This window comes from Jaculus jaculus, chromosome 7 (assembly GCF_020740685.1).
Source record: "Jaculus jaculus isolate mJacJac1 chromosome 7, mJacJac1.mat.Y.cur, whole genome shotgun sequence".
Classification (NCBI taxonomy): Eukaryota; Metazoa; Chordata; class Mammalia; order Rodentia; family Dipodidae; genus Jaculus; species Jaculus jaculus.
In genome coordinates this window covers 2,942,046-2,954,349 of record NC_059108.1, presented here as the reverse complement: position 1 = coordinate 2,954,349, position 12,304 = coordinate 2,942,046, and the positions used below count along the sequence as shown (strand labels likewise).

Below are 12,304 nucleotides of genomic sequence, written 5' to 3'. Positions count from 1 at the left end.
GCCCGAGTGCTGGGGTTAAAGGCTGCTGTGCCGCCACACCTGGCACTTCTGTTTAGATGTCATCATTTTCCCTTCTAATGTGAGGTCTTGTAGTATCACTCATTTTTCTAATTTTTACATTTGAGAGAGAGAATGAGCATATGGCTACACAAGGGCCTCTTGTGTTACAAAGAAGTCCACACACATGAGCCACTTTGTGTGGCTGGCTCTACATGGATACTACATAATCAAACCCAAGTTGGCAGGATTGGCAAGCAAGTGCCTTTTAACTGCTGAGTCATCTTTCCAGCCTTCATGCCTTTTTTTTTTTAAAGACCCAGCTGGGCATAGTGGCACATGCCTTTAATCCTCAGGAGGCTGAGGTAGTAGGGTCACATGAGTTCAAAGCCAGCCTGGGCTACATGAAGTCCAGGTCAGCCTGGACTAGAGTGAGACTCAACTTCAACGCCTCCCTCCCAAGAAAAGCCCTATATGTCCTCTGTGTGCGGTAAGCAGTCTATCAAATAAACTATGAGAAGCCAAAGCTAATAGAACAGTCAGTACTTTATCATGTCTTCTGCTCCCCCACCCCCAGCCTGCCTGTCCGGGCTTTGCAACATTCAAGACTGATTCCCTTATCCCACTTTTCTCAGTGGACCCAAGATCTCCTCCCCCAGACTTAGGTACACTGAAGTTGACCAGATAGTCAAGAATTAACTGTTCTGAGCACTTGTTTCTTTCAGGAAACACAGCAGTGGAGAGCAAGAGACCAGCACGTTGCCCTCACCACCCCTCCTCACTACCGTGGAGGACGTGAACCAGGTATTATGGGCTGGCTCATGGTAAAGACCATGGGTCTCAGAGTCATAAGGGGTCTTCTTTGTGGTCAATGACTTTCTCTTTCATGATTCAGAACCATATGTCATGGGGGCTCTAGATCTGTGCTGTCCAATATGAAAGCCACTTTTACATGCAGCTTGTTGAACTGTAGCTCAGTAAAGGGCTAGGGATATAGCTTAGTGGTAGAATGCTTGCCTTGCATGTGTATAAACTCTCCATATACCTGAGTATGTTGGTATGCACACATAGAATCTGAGCTGTGCAGTTGCACCAGCCGTAGATGGAAATGGTTCCGAAGCTGGTCCGTGCAGACCCAGAGCGGTGCTGCCGTTGGAGGACCTTCTCCTGCACAAAGCTATAGAGAGCTGGGGCTCTCCCGGCCTCCTGAGTGGAAAGAAGGCCTGATATCTGCAGTGGTGGGCCAAGATAACTCTCCAGGAATGGCACTAAGAACCCTCTTCTGTCTTTCAGGATAACAAAACCAAAACGTGGCCACCCAAAGCACCATGGCAGCACCCTTCCCCGCTGCCCAGCACGCTGCCCAGCCCAGGTGCACCACTCTATGCAGTCGCCAGCCCTGGCAGCCAGTGGAATGACACCATGCAGATGTTGCAGTCTCCTGTGTGGGCTGCAACCAGCGGCTGCAGTACCGCCTCCTTCACCTCTGTGCAGACCCCTCCACAGCCCCCAGCACCAACCCCACCAGCACACAGGGCAGCACCCAAGGGCTTCAAGGCCTTCCCGGGGAAGGCTGAGCGCAGGCCAGCCTACTTGCCCCAATACTGACCATAGCCAGCTTGCTGCCAGCCCAGAGCTGTGGGGCAAGTGTCCCTGCCCCAGGGCTGACTAGCTGACACCAGCCCCCCACAAGGACCAGTGTACCCCTGACCCAAGGAGGGGAATGTTCCTTGGGGTCAGGAGTGATTGGCAGCTCCAAGCCTTTAAACTTACAGTCTGGTTTCTCAATCTTTGAAGGCAGCTGACCCCTGGAAGCCAGCTGAAAATGGAGATGTCTGACACTCAGGGGGGATGCTGGATAATCTGTATGCTTAATAAGCACCCCTAGTGATCCTGGTGCAGGTGGCCAGAGGCCACACTTGGAGAAACACAGTCCTAAGGTTGTCAGCCCTGCTGAGTTGGGAGGAAAACATGGCCATTCTCTGAAACCCTCTTCTCTTTCTCCTCTTTAACACACTGAGTGGAGACCCCTCCTATCACCGATTCCTTAACAATTTTCATGTTAGGTTTTCGGTTAAAACATCTCCTGCCTAAAATGCATCGGATATTTTAAAACAACAGATACACTGGCAGAGGTTCGCTCAGCACTGTCTTCATTCTACTGTGCACAAGACACTGATAGAACAGTCACCTGACTTCTCGTGGGTGGGCAGCCCTCTCCTCAAGGGCAGGGTTGTGAAGCAGTTGTCGGAGGTATGTTCCGGTGGTGCACCGAGAGGGGCTAGCAGGCCCTCCCCACCAGATCCTTCCATATGGAGCCAGGGCCATCACCATGCTCCTCAGAGCAGGGAGCTGTGGGAGGGGGCTGCACCAAGACCCCTGCACTCAAAACCACAGTAACATTTGTGAGCTGGCTCAGAAGACAAATGAACGATGTAGACAGGAATTGAAGTCTTTCTTTTAAACAAAAAATCCACTTCATTTTCAGTTAACATGTGCCATTAAGCAGATAGCATCCTGTGGATTTAGGGATTTTTTTCAGCCAGAATGGACCCAGAAGAATTGAATGGTGCTTCAATTGAGAAATAATAATAAATACATCTATATAGTTTAGACATCCCACTGTATATTAATTGAGGTTGTGGAAAGTTCTTTATATTATATAAAACTTATTTAAATTTTTCATAGTTCATCTTTGAAAAAGTATAATTGATAAAAATCCATGATATTTTCTGGTATGAAAGTTTGACAGTATTAATATTTTTTTTAATATTTTCTTAAATCATTAAGCCATTTTAATATATGTTAACTACTAATAAATGGTTTATTCTTTCTAACTCCATATAAGCTTTTCCAACAAAGATTGTAATAACACATTTATGTTCTCATTTTTCTACAAATATAAGTAAATTTATATTTTAAAAAATACCAAAAAGAAAATATATTCATGTACACATGCCACACACACACATATTACAGAAGACCCTTGGGGTATCTGAGCTCAGCCTCCCACACATCACACACACCACACACACACCACACACACACACACACACACACATTCTCTCTCTCTCTCCAGAGGACCCTTGAGGTTTCTGAGCCTCCTGAGTGCTTAGTGCTGTGTCACCAGGCTGTTTGCAGCCTCGAGTGTTGTCTTTGTGCTGTGTGGGGACGCCATTGCTGCCTGTACTTACGATCCTTCCACCATGGGTTCAAAACGTTCACTCACCATGTTTACAGAGAACTATTTTGTACATAGAGTTTTTCAGGCACGTGCTTTACACCAACCCTGTGTGGCTCTTGTCTGTGTTAGCTGTCACCATGTGCACACTGACCTGTTTAAGTTCTTTGTGGCTGTCTCACTTGTAAGATAGGTTCCTATTTGTTCAGTGCCCTGCCCACAATACCTTGTATTTCAAGTCCTATTGTACTAGAGTACTCTTGTTTCAGTAGTGACTCCCCAAAAACCTCACCCTGACAGAGGTCAGCCCTTGATGCCCCAGCTCTGGTGACATCTTAATCGTCATGTTCCAAGTCTTTTTTTCTCTATTAAGGAAGACACTCTGTAATTGCATCTCTGTGGCTGTGAGACTGTGTGAAGAAGCTGTTTGTGTAGTCTACATGTAGGCGCTGTGTGTCCAGCACCGCCTTGCTCTGAACACTGGTAATTCCAGGTGCTGCGCTCGGCAGAGAGGTCTTGCCAGAGCGCAAGTGTGTGTGTGTGTGTGTGTGTGTGTGTGTGTCCGTCGCATGACCGGGTGTGGCTGCCTTGGCATCAGCAGGACATTGTGTGAATAGTTACAACGCTTCCAAACTGGAACTCTACATTTTGTATCTTTTAAAGCTCCTATAAGTAAAATAACTATTGGCTTTATTAAAAATATACATTTAATAGTACTCTGTACCTTGATTTAAAGTGAACTGCAAAGACACTCAGAAGCACTATCACATTCATCAGTTCACACAGCTGAGGATGAGTTGGCTTTTAGGCCAGCACGCCCTTTGTTTCTGAGACCTGTCAAAGGAAAGACTACTTGGGGCCCAGGATGAGCCAGACTGAAAGCAGGAAGCAGGACCTCCAGTCACAGCTGGTGGACTTGTGTGCACACAAATGGAACCAAGGTGGAGGTGAAGGAGACCGTATCATGGAATGCTGCAGGCTCCCCGCAGGTGGCTTCAGTCAGCACCCATGTCTAACATTCCCAGAAAGCCTTTCCAAGGAGAAACCCAAGGGTGAGGGCTTGTTCCACCTTCTCCTCCAGGAACCTTGTCTATAAAGAAAAACCTTGGGCTGGAGAGATGGCTTAGCGGTTAAGTGCTTGCTTGTGAAGCCTAAGGACCTTGGTTCAAGGCTTAATTCCCCAGGACCCATGTAAGGCAGATGCACAAGGGGGCACATGTGTCTGGAGTTCGTTTGCAGTGGCTGGAGGCCTTGGTATTCCCATTCTCTATCTGCCTCTTTCTGTCGCTCTCAAATAAGTAAAAGATTTTTTTTTTTAATTAATTTTAAAAGAAAAACCTTGACAGGCATGGTGGTGCACACCTTTCATCTCCCAGTACTTGAGAGGCAGGAGTAGTAGGATTACCATGAGTTCAAGGCCACCCTGAGACTATACAGTAACTTCAGAGCCTGGGCTAAAGAGAGACATTAGCTAGGGCGAGGGGAGGGGGGAACTTACCCAAACTGAGTATAGTGTCACATGCCTTTTGTCTCAGCACTTGGTTGATCTGATGAGGTATTGCCATAAATTCAAGACCAGCCTGGGACTGCAGAGTGGTTTCCAGGTCAGCCTAGTCTACAGTGAGACTCTGCCTGGTAAGTAAGTGAGAAAGAGAAGGAAAAGAAAGAAAGAGACCTTGCTGTACATATCTGTAATCCGTACCTCCAGCATTCGGGAAGCTGAGGCAGGAAGATCAAAAGTTCAGGGCCAGCCTAGGCAACTGGGTGATTTTTCTCTTAAAAAAATGAAAAGACAGGCTGGTTAGAGGGCTTAGCCGTTAAGATGTTTGCCTGTGAAGCCCAAGGACCCAGGTTTGATTCCCCAGTACCCACATAAGGCAGGTGCACGAGGTTGTGTATGTGTCTGGAGTTCGTTTGCAGTGGCTAAAGGCCCTGGCACACCCATTCTTTCTCTGCCCCTTTCAATCAATAAATAGGGTTTTTTTTTTTTTTTTTTTTTTTTTTTTTTTTTTTTTGGTTGGTTGGTTGGTTGTTTTGTTTTTATGAGAGAGAGCGAGGGAGAGAGAATGGATGTGTCAGGGCCTTCAGCCACTGCAAACAAACTCCAGGTGCATGCACCCCCTTGTGCATCGGGCTTATATGTGTCCTGGGTAATTGAACCTAGGTCTTTTGGCTTTGCAGGCAAACGCCTTAACTGCTAAGCCATCTCTCCAGACACTTTTTTAAAGAAAAACAGCCAGGCGTAGTGGCGCACACCTTTAATCTCAGTGCTCAGGAGACAGAGGTAGAATGATTGTTGTTCAGATCTAGGCCACCCTGAGACTGCATAGTGAATTCCATGTCAGCCTGAGCTAGAGTGAGACCCTACCTCGAAAAAAATAAGAGCTGCGTGTGATGGCACACACATGCCTTTAATCCCAGCACCCTGGAGGCAGAGGTAGGAGGATCATCATGAGTTTGAGGCCACCCTGAGACTATATAGTTAATTCCAGGTCAGCCTGGGCTAGAGTGAAACTTTACCTTGAAAAAAAATTGAAAAGAAAGCTGGGCCTGTGGTGGAGCATGTCAGAATTCTAGCCCTGGGAGGTAGAAAGGAGGAGCAGTAGTAGTTCAAAGCTGTTCTTGGCTACATAGTGAGTTTGAGGCCCTATCTCCAGAAAAAGATGCCAGCAGGGGATCAGGATACAGTTCAATGACAGAATACATGTCGTGAATGCCAAGGCCTTGGATTTGGTCCCCAACATCAGTAAGCGCAGATAATGCTAATGGCTGAGGAGGTAGTAAAGGACTTTCTCTGAGGACCATCCCCAGAAGCCACATGAGAAAAGCGGGGGGTGGGGGTGCAAACTTGGAACCTTAGTACTGGAGAGACAGACACAAGAATCCCTGGCACTTGCTGGCCAGTCTAGACTAAGCAAGTTACAGGCATGTGGGCATCTGTGTTTCCAGAAAGGTGAATGAGCCCAGCATGGTGGCGCACACCTTTAATCCCAGCACTTGGGAGGCAGAGGTAGGTGAATCGCCAGAGTTCAAGGCCACCCTGAGGCTACAGAATGAATTCCAGGTCAGCCTGAGCTACCCTACCTCGAAAAAAGAAACTAGATAAATAAGGGCTGGGGAGATGATTCAGCTGTTAAAGGTGCTTGTTTGCAAAGCCTGCCAAGCCAGGGTTTCAATTCCCTAGCACCCATGGAAAGCCAGATACAAAAGGTGGTAAAACAAAGTGGCACATGTCTGGAGTTCGTTTGCAGTGGCAGGAAGTCCTGACATGCCCATTCTCACTGCCTCTTTCCATCACACACTCTCAAAAAAAAAAAAAAGAAAAAGTGGTGCAGCATGCCGTTAATCCCAGCACTCAGGACGTAGAGGTAGGAGGATTGCTGGGAGTTTGAGGCCACCCTGAGACTACACAGTGAAATCCAGGTCAGCCTGGGCTAGAGTGAGACCTTACCTTGAAAAACAAAATTAAAAAATTAAAAGCTGGTCAGAATTGTACCAGGACTGCAAGCCATTAACACTGAGAAACGTACATGGGACTATATAGTGTTCCCAGGAACGTGTGCACTCCTATGCCTGTGAACGCTGGAAATTTATTTATTATCATGGTGGCCTCGAATTTACGGCAATCCTACCTCTGCCTCCCCAGTGCTGGACACCACCAATCCGGCCTTTTTTTTTTTTTTTTTTTTTTTTTTAAATTAGCCAGAGCAGGAGAAAGGCTGAGAAGACAGAGAATGGGCGCATCAGGGCTTCCAGCCACTGCAAACGAACTCCAGTCACGTGCGCCCCCTTGTGCGTCTGGCTGATGTCGCTCCTGGAGAATTGAACCTGGGTCCTTTGACTTTACAGGCTAGTGCCTTAACAGTTAAGCCATCTCTCCAGCCCAACTTTTTCTTTTTTTTTTGAGGGAGGGTCGCATACATTGTCCGGGTTAGCCTAGAATTCACTATGTAGCCCAAGGTGGCTTCGAATTCGTGATGACCCTGCTCTTCCGCTCCCTAGCACTGAGATCAAGGCAGGAGCCACCACACACGGCTAGGAGGACTCCTTCTAAAGCCATGGCAAAGTATTCACAGAAAACAATAGCTTAGGGCCACTGGGCCACGGCCAGCGGCTCACCTGCGCGTGGCGTGCGCATGTGCACGTGTGCGGCGCAGGCGCGCTGCGCTCTTCCCGGACGTGTGGACTCGGACGCGCCCGCTGGCCGCTCGGCCCGGCGCATGCGCACACTGCCCAGCCCCGACGTGCCGGCCCACACGCAGCCGCGGGCCGCCCCTCCCCCCTCGGCATTGCGCGTGGACTGCCGCGAGCGCGTGCCCGCGTCCGGAGCCCCGCCTACCCCGGGAGGCGCGCGCCCCCGGCGTGACTCAGCATCTCCGCCGGACGCCCGCTCCCCTCCTCCCCGGACCCCAGGTCCCCGCTGCAGTCCTTCCGGTCACTCCTGACCCCTGGCCTTCAGGTCCTGCCCGGCCCGTGCGGCCGCCCTGAGCTATCTGAACACCTTGCCGCAGCTAGCTCACGGCTTGAGCATCTTCAGCCTTTTCCTAGGAGCGGAGTTGCGGCAGGCTATCGCCTGCACCGCAGAGAATCATGTCTGCCCCTGGAATTGCAAACTTGCTTCCACTGTCAGCTCCCCTCCAATCCCTTCCACGGGCCCGACCATCTTGCTGAAGGCACTTCACACTGACCATGCTGGAGCCTGTTCTCTCTTGTTTTCTGAGCCAGGTTTTCTGTAGATTATTCTTGCTTCCTGGTCTGTTGGCATGACCCAAGGAGGTTCTCTGCCCCTAGAATCCTGGTACTTACAGTCTCTACTGTGCTGTTTGCAGTGCTTGGCGTAACGTGTGGTGGAGTAGAAAACAGGATTTAACATTTCTTAGACTATGCCGGGCGTGGTGGCGCACGACTTTAATCCCAGCATTTGGGAGGCAGAGGTAGGAGAATCACCACCTGAGACTACACAGTGAATTCCAGGTCAGCCTGAGCTAGAGTGAGACCCTACCTCGAAAAACCAAAAATAAATAATAAAATAAATAAAATAAAATTTCCTTATGCTGATGATTTTCTGAACTACACATTCCACATTCAGTTGCTTGAGTTCAATTCCCCAGTGGCCATGTAAATCCAGATATAAAACTTGCAGTGGCGAGACCCAAATGCACTCATGCACGCAGGCAAATAAAAATATTTTAAAATGGGGCTGGAGGGATGGCTTAGCAGTTAAGGTGCCTGCTGCAAAGCCTAAGGAACCAGGTGCAATTCTCCAGTACCCACATAAGGCAGGTGCACAAGGTGGTGCATGTGTGTGGAGTTTGTTTGCAGTGGCTAGAGCCCTGGTGTGCCCATTTTCTTCTCTCTCTCTCAAATAAATAAATATTTTTTCAAAAAAATTAAACACATGTAACGTCGGAACATACACTGTTAACTACTGTGGGGTATAGGGAGGAGTCAACGTGGCCGGGAATCAGAAGGAGAGTGCTGCATGTGTTCATAATAGAACGTCAAAAAGGGGAGGCCTTGGAAGCAGCAGTCGCTGAAAGGCTCATTTAGTGTCTTCAGTATGCAAAGCTGCTTCTGTGGCTTTCTAGAAATAGATACAGTATCTTATTTGTTTGTTTGAGAGAGAAAGAGGCAGATAGAAAAAAATGGATACACTAAGGCCTCTAGCCACTGCAAATTAACTCAAGACACATGTGCCCCTTTGTGAAACTGGTTTATGTGGGTACTGGGGAATGGAACCTGGGTCCTTACGCTTTGCAGGTAAGTGACTTAACTGCTAAGCCATCCCCCCAGTCATTCTGTGTTTTTCTTTGTTTTGTTTTGTTTTTGTTTTTGGTTTTTGGTTTTTGTTTTGTTTTTTGTTATTCTACTCACTCTAGCCCAGGCTGACCTGGAATTCACTATGTGGTCTAAGGGTGGCCTTGAACTCATGGTGATCCTACCTCTGCCTACTAGGGGTTAGATTAAAGGTGTGCACCACCACACCCAGCTCCTTCTGGGGCTTTTGATGAACAGATGGCTCTGGAGAAGACAGTGTGCTGGTGGATAGACACCCATTAAATCTTTGGAAAGACTGAGCTGAAATGGCAGAGTGGTGCCTGCTTATAATCCCAGCACTTGGGAGGCTGAGGCAGGAAGATAACCATTAGTTTGAGGCCAACCTGGTCTGCACAACAAGATTTAAAAAAAAAAAAAAAAAGCCGGGCGTGGTGGCGCACGCCTTTAATCCCAGCACTCGGGAGGCAGAGGTAGGAGGATCGCCATGAGTTCAAGGCCACCCTGAGATGACAGAGTTAATTCCAGGTCAGCCTGGACCAGAGTGAGACCCTACCTCGAAGAAAAAAAAAAAAAAGCGTTTTGAATTATAAATGACAAAGCAAGAAAAAGTCTAAGGGGAGCCATGGATTACATTCCTGCTGCAGGCAAAAGGGGTCTGGCCCCAGGAAAGAGCTAGGCAATGTTACCTTCGTTCTGGCACTTCTCTGGGGGGTCACTGTCTTGTCTTTTTTATTGTTGTTGTTTGTTTTGTTTTTCGAGGTAGGGTCTCACTCTAGCTCAGGTTGACCTAGAATTCACCCTGTAGTGGTGGCCTTGAACTCAAGCAATCTTCCTACCTCTGCCTCCCAAGTGCTGGCATTGAAGGTATGTGCCACCACACCCGGCTGTCTTGTCTTTTCTGAAACCAAGGATTGATGCCTATTTATCTTTCACATTGATAGCTTAACACCCTGCAGTTTTGCTGGCTGCCTGGTCCTACCCTGCAGATTCTAGCAGGCATGCCCTACCATGCCCAGTACTAGATGTTCAACAGATTTTTAAAACATAGCATGTCTAAAAATTGAGCTCATGCTCTTGCTCCCCATCTTGCACCTCACCTACTCTTCCTCACTCAAGATCTTCCTCCCTGGGATGGTAGGTGAGAATCCCATTTTTCCAGGAACTTTAGCCCAAAACTGGGTATCATCCTGATATCTCTTGCAGGAAATTGTGACTTCTCTACTCATGCAGACCACCATGCTCAACTCCTTATTCTGGGGCTAAGCCTGCCTCTCTCTTGGCTTGTATTATTGCAGTGACCTGCCTGTGTCTGCTGCTTCTCACGGATCCTGCATAAGACATGTCAGAAGACGTCCCTGCTTTCAAAACCTTTCAGTGGCTTCCTATCTCATCAAAACACAAACCAAAGTCTTTACGAAGATTTCCAAGGCACACGTGACCTTGACCTCCATTCTCTCTGAATGCACCTCGTCATCTCCCCATCTAGTCTGCTCCAGCTACTATTGTCTTCTGTTTCTGGAACATCAAAGGGTGTTCTGTCTGGAGAATTTTATAGTTCCTGTTCCCTTTGCCAGAACACTTTTCCTCCCAGGTAGACAACTGGCTCACTCTTTTTCTCTGTAGGCTCCCCCCACCCCACACATACCACATCAGTGATTTTTCTTGATCTACTCAAGAAATCTCAACCCCATATCCAGCACTTTTCCAAGGAACTTTCCTCAGTAGCTTGTATGTACAAGCTCTGCTATACAGTAAGTTCTTTTTAAATATTTTTATTTCTCTGAAAGCAGAGAGAGGAGAGAGAGGGAGAACAGTGGGCACACCAGGGTCTCCAGCTGCTGCAAACAAACTCCAGATGAATGAGCTACTTTGTGCACCTAGTTTTACCTGGGTACTGGGGAATTGAACCCTATGTCATTAGGCTTTGCAAATAAGTGAGCTATCTCTCCAGCCCTGTTTCTTTTTTATATTTAAAGATTTATTTATTTATTTATTTATTTATTTATTTATTTGAGACAGAGAGAGGGAGAATGAGAATGGGTGCACCAGGGCCTCTAGCCACTGGAAACGAACTCCAGACGCATGCGCCACCATATACTCTTCTGGCGTACAGGGGACCTGGAGAATCTAACTGAGGTTCTTAGGCTTTGTAGGCATATGCATTAACCACTAATCCATCTCTCCAGCCCTCTTTCTTATATTTAAATAGAGAGAGTGTGTGTGCCAGTGTACTGGGGAATTGAGTCAGGGCCCATTAGGCTTGCAAGCAAGCACCTTTAACTACTGAGCTATCTCTCTAGCCTTAAGTTCTGTTTCATTCTTTTCTTTTTTCAAGGTAGGGTCTCGCTCTCTCTCTAGCCCAGGTTGACCTGGATGGAATTCACTATGTAGTCTCAGGGTGGCATCCATGGTGATCCTCCTACCTCTGCCTCCCAAGTGCTGGGATTAAAGGTGTGTGTGTGTACCGCCACGTCTGGCTAAATTCTTGGTTTTTTTTTTTTTTTAATACTTTTTACTTTTATTTACTTATTTGAGAGAATAAAGCAGAGAGAGAGAGAGACAGACAGACAGACAATGGGCACACCAGGGCTAATTTCTGTTTCTTTTTTTAAATATTTATTTGACAAAGAGGGGGGGTAATGAATGGGCACGCCAGGGCCCCCAACCACTGCAAATGAATTCCAGACGCATGTGCCCCTTTGTGCATCTGGGGTCCTGCGGAATAGAACCTGTATCCTTTGGCTTTGCTTGTTAAGCCGTCCCTCCAGCCCTAAATTATGTTTCTTATTTGGCTTATGTACCCACAATAGCTAGGCATGGTGGCACATGCCTTTAATCCCAGCACTTGGGAGACCAAGGTAGGAGGAGGATCAATGTGAATTCGAGGCCACTTTTAGGCTCCACAATGAAATCCCAGGTCAGTCTGGGCTCGAGGGAGACCGTACCTCGAGAAACCAACTAACAAATCAACCAACCAACCAAACCTAAAAAACCTTATGTATCCACAAAATCAGCAGTACTACCTGTAACATGGAAGGCGTTCCATAGACTTGTTGAATGAATGAATGAGTGTATGAATGGATCAGATGGGGCACGGGAAGCTCCACCTCTGCCTCTCGGTCACTTCGAGGCAGAGGGCAGCCAAGGGACAGCGGCCCTGGCCGCCTAGTGGCAGATGCTAGAGGCCAGCAGAGGCCCCAAGCCTCCAGCAAGGTCGCGCAGCGGGCGCGGAGGGCCCGGGCGCGGGGCGGGGCGGGGCGGGACAAGGGCGTGGCCTGCCGATGCGGGGGCGTGGCCTGGCTGGTGGGCGTGGCCGGCGCCTGCGCCATAAAGGCGGTTGCGCGCCCC

At 48.1% G+C, this 12,304-nt stretch overlaps 1 protein-coding gene across 2 annotated transcripts in view; it reads left to right on the top strand.

The window, feature by feature from the left end:
- The window catches only part of Garre1 (granule associated Rac and RHOG effector 1), a 96,461-nt gene extending 92,567 nt beyond the window's left edge, over nucleotides 1-3,894 (top strand). For both annotated transcript variants that reach the window (XM_045154215.1, XM_045154216.1), the window contains exons 13-14: nucleotides 723-801; nucleotides 1,291-3,894. In XM_045154215.1, coding sequence (XP_045010150.1) covers nucleotides 723-801; nucleotides 1,291-1,605 — 394 coding nt within the window. In that variant the 3' untranslated portion in view covers nucleotides 1,606-3,894. The remainder of the gene's footprint in view (nucleotides 1-722; nucleotides 802-1,290) is intronic.
- The last annotated feature ends 8,410 nt before the right edge of the window (nucleotides 3,895-12,304 follow it).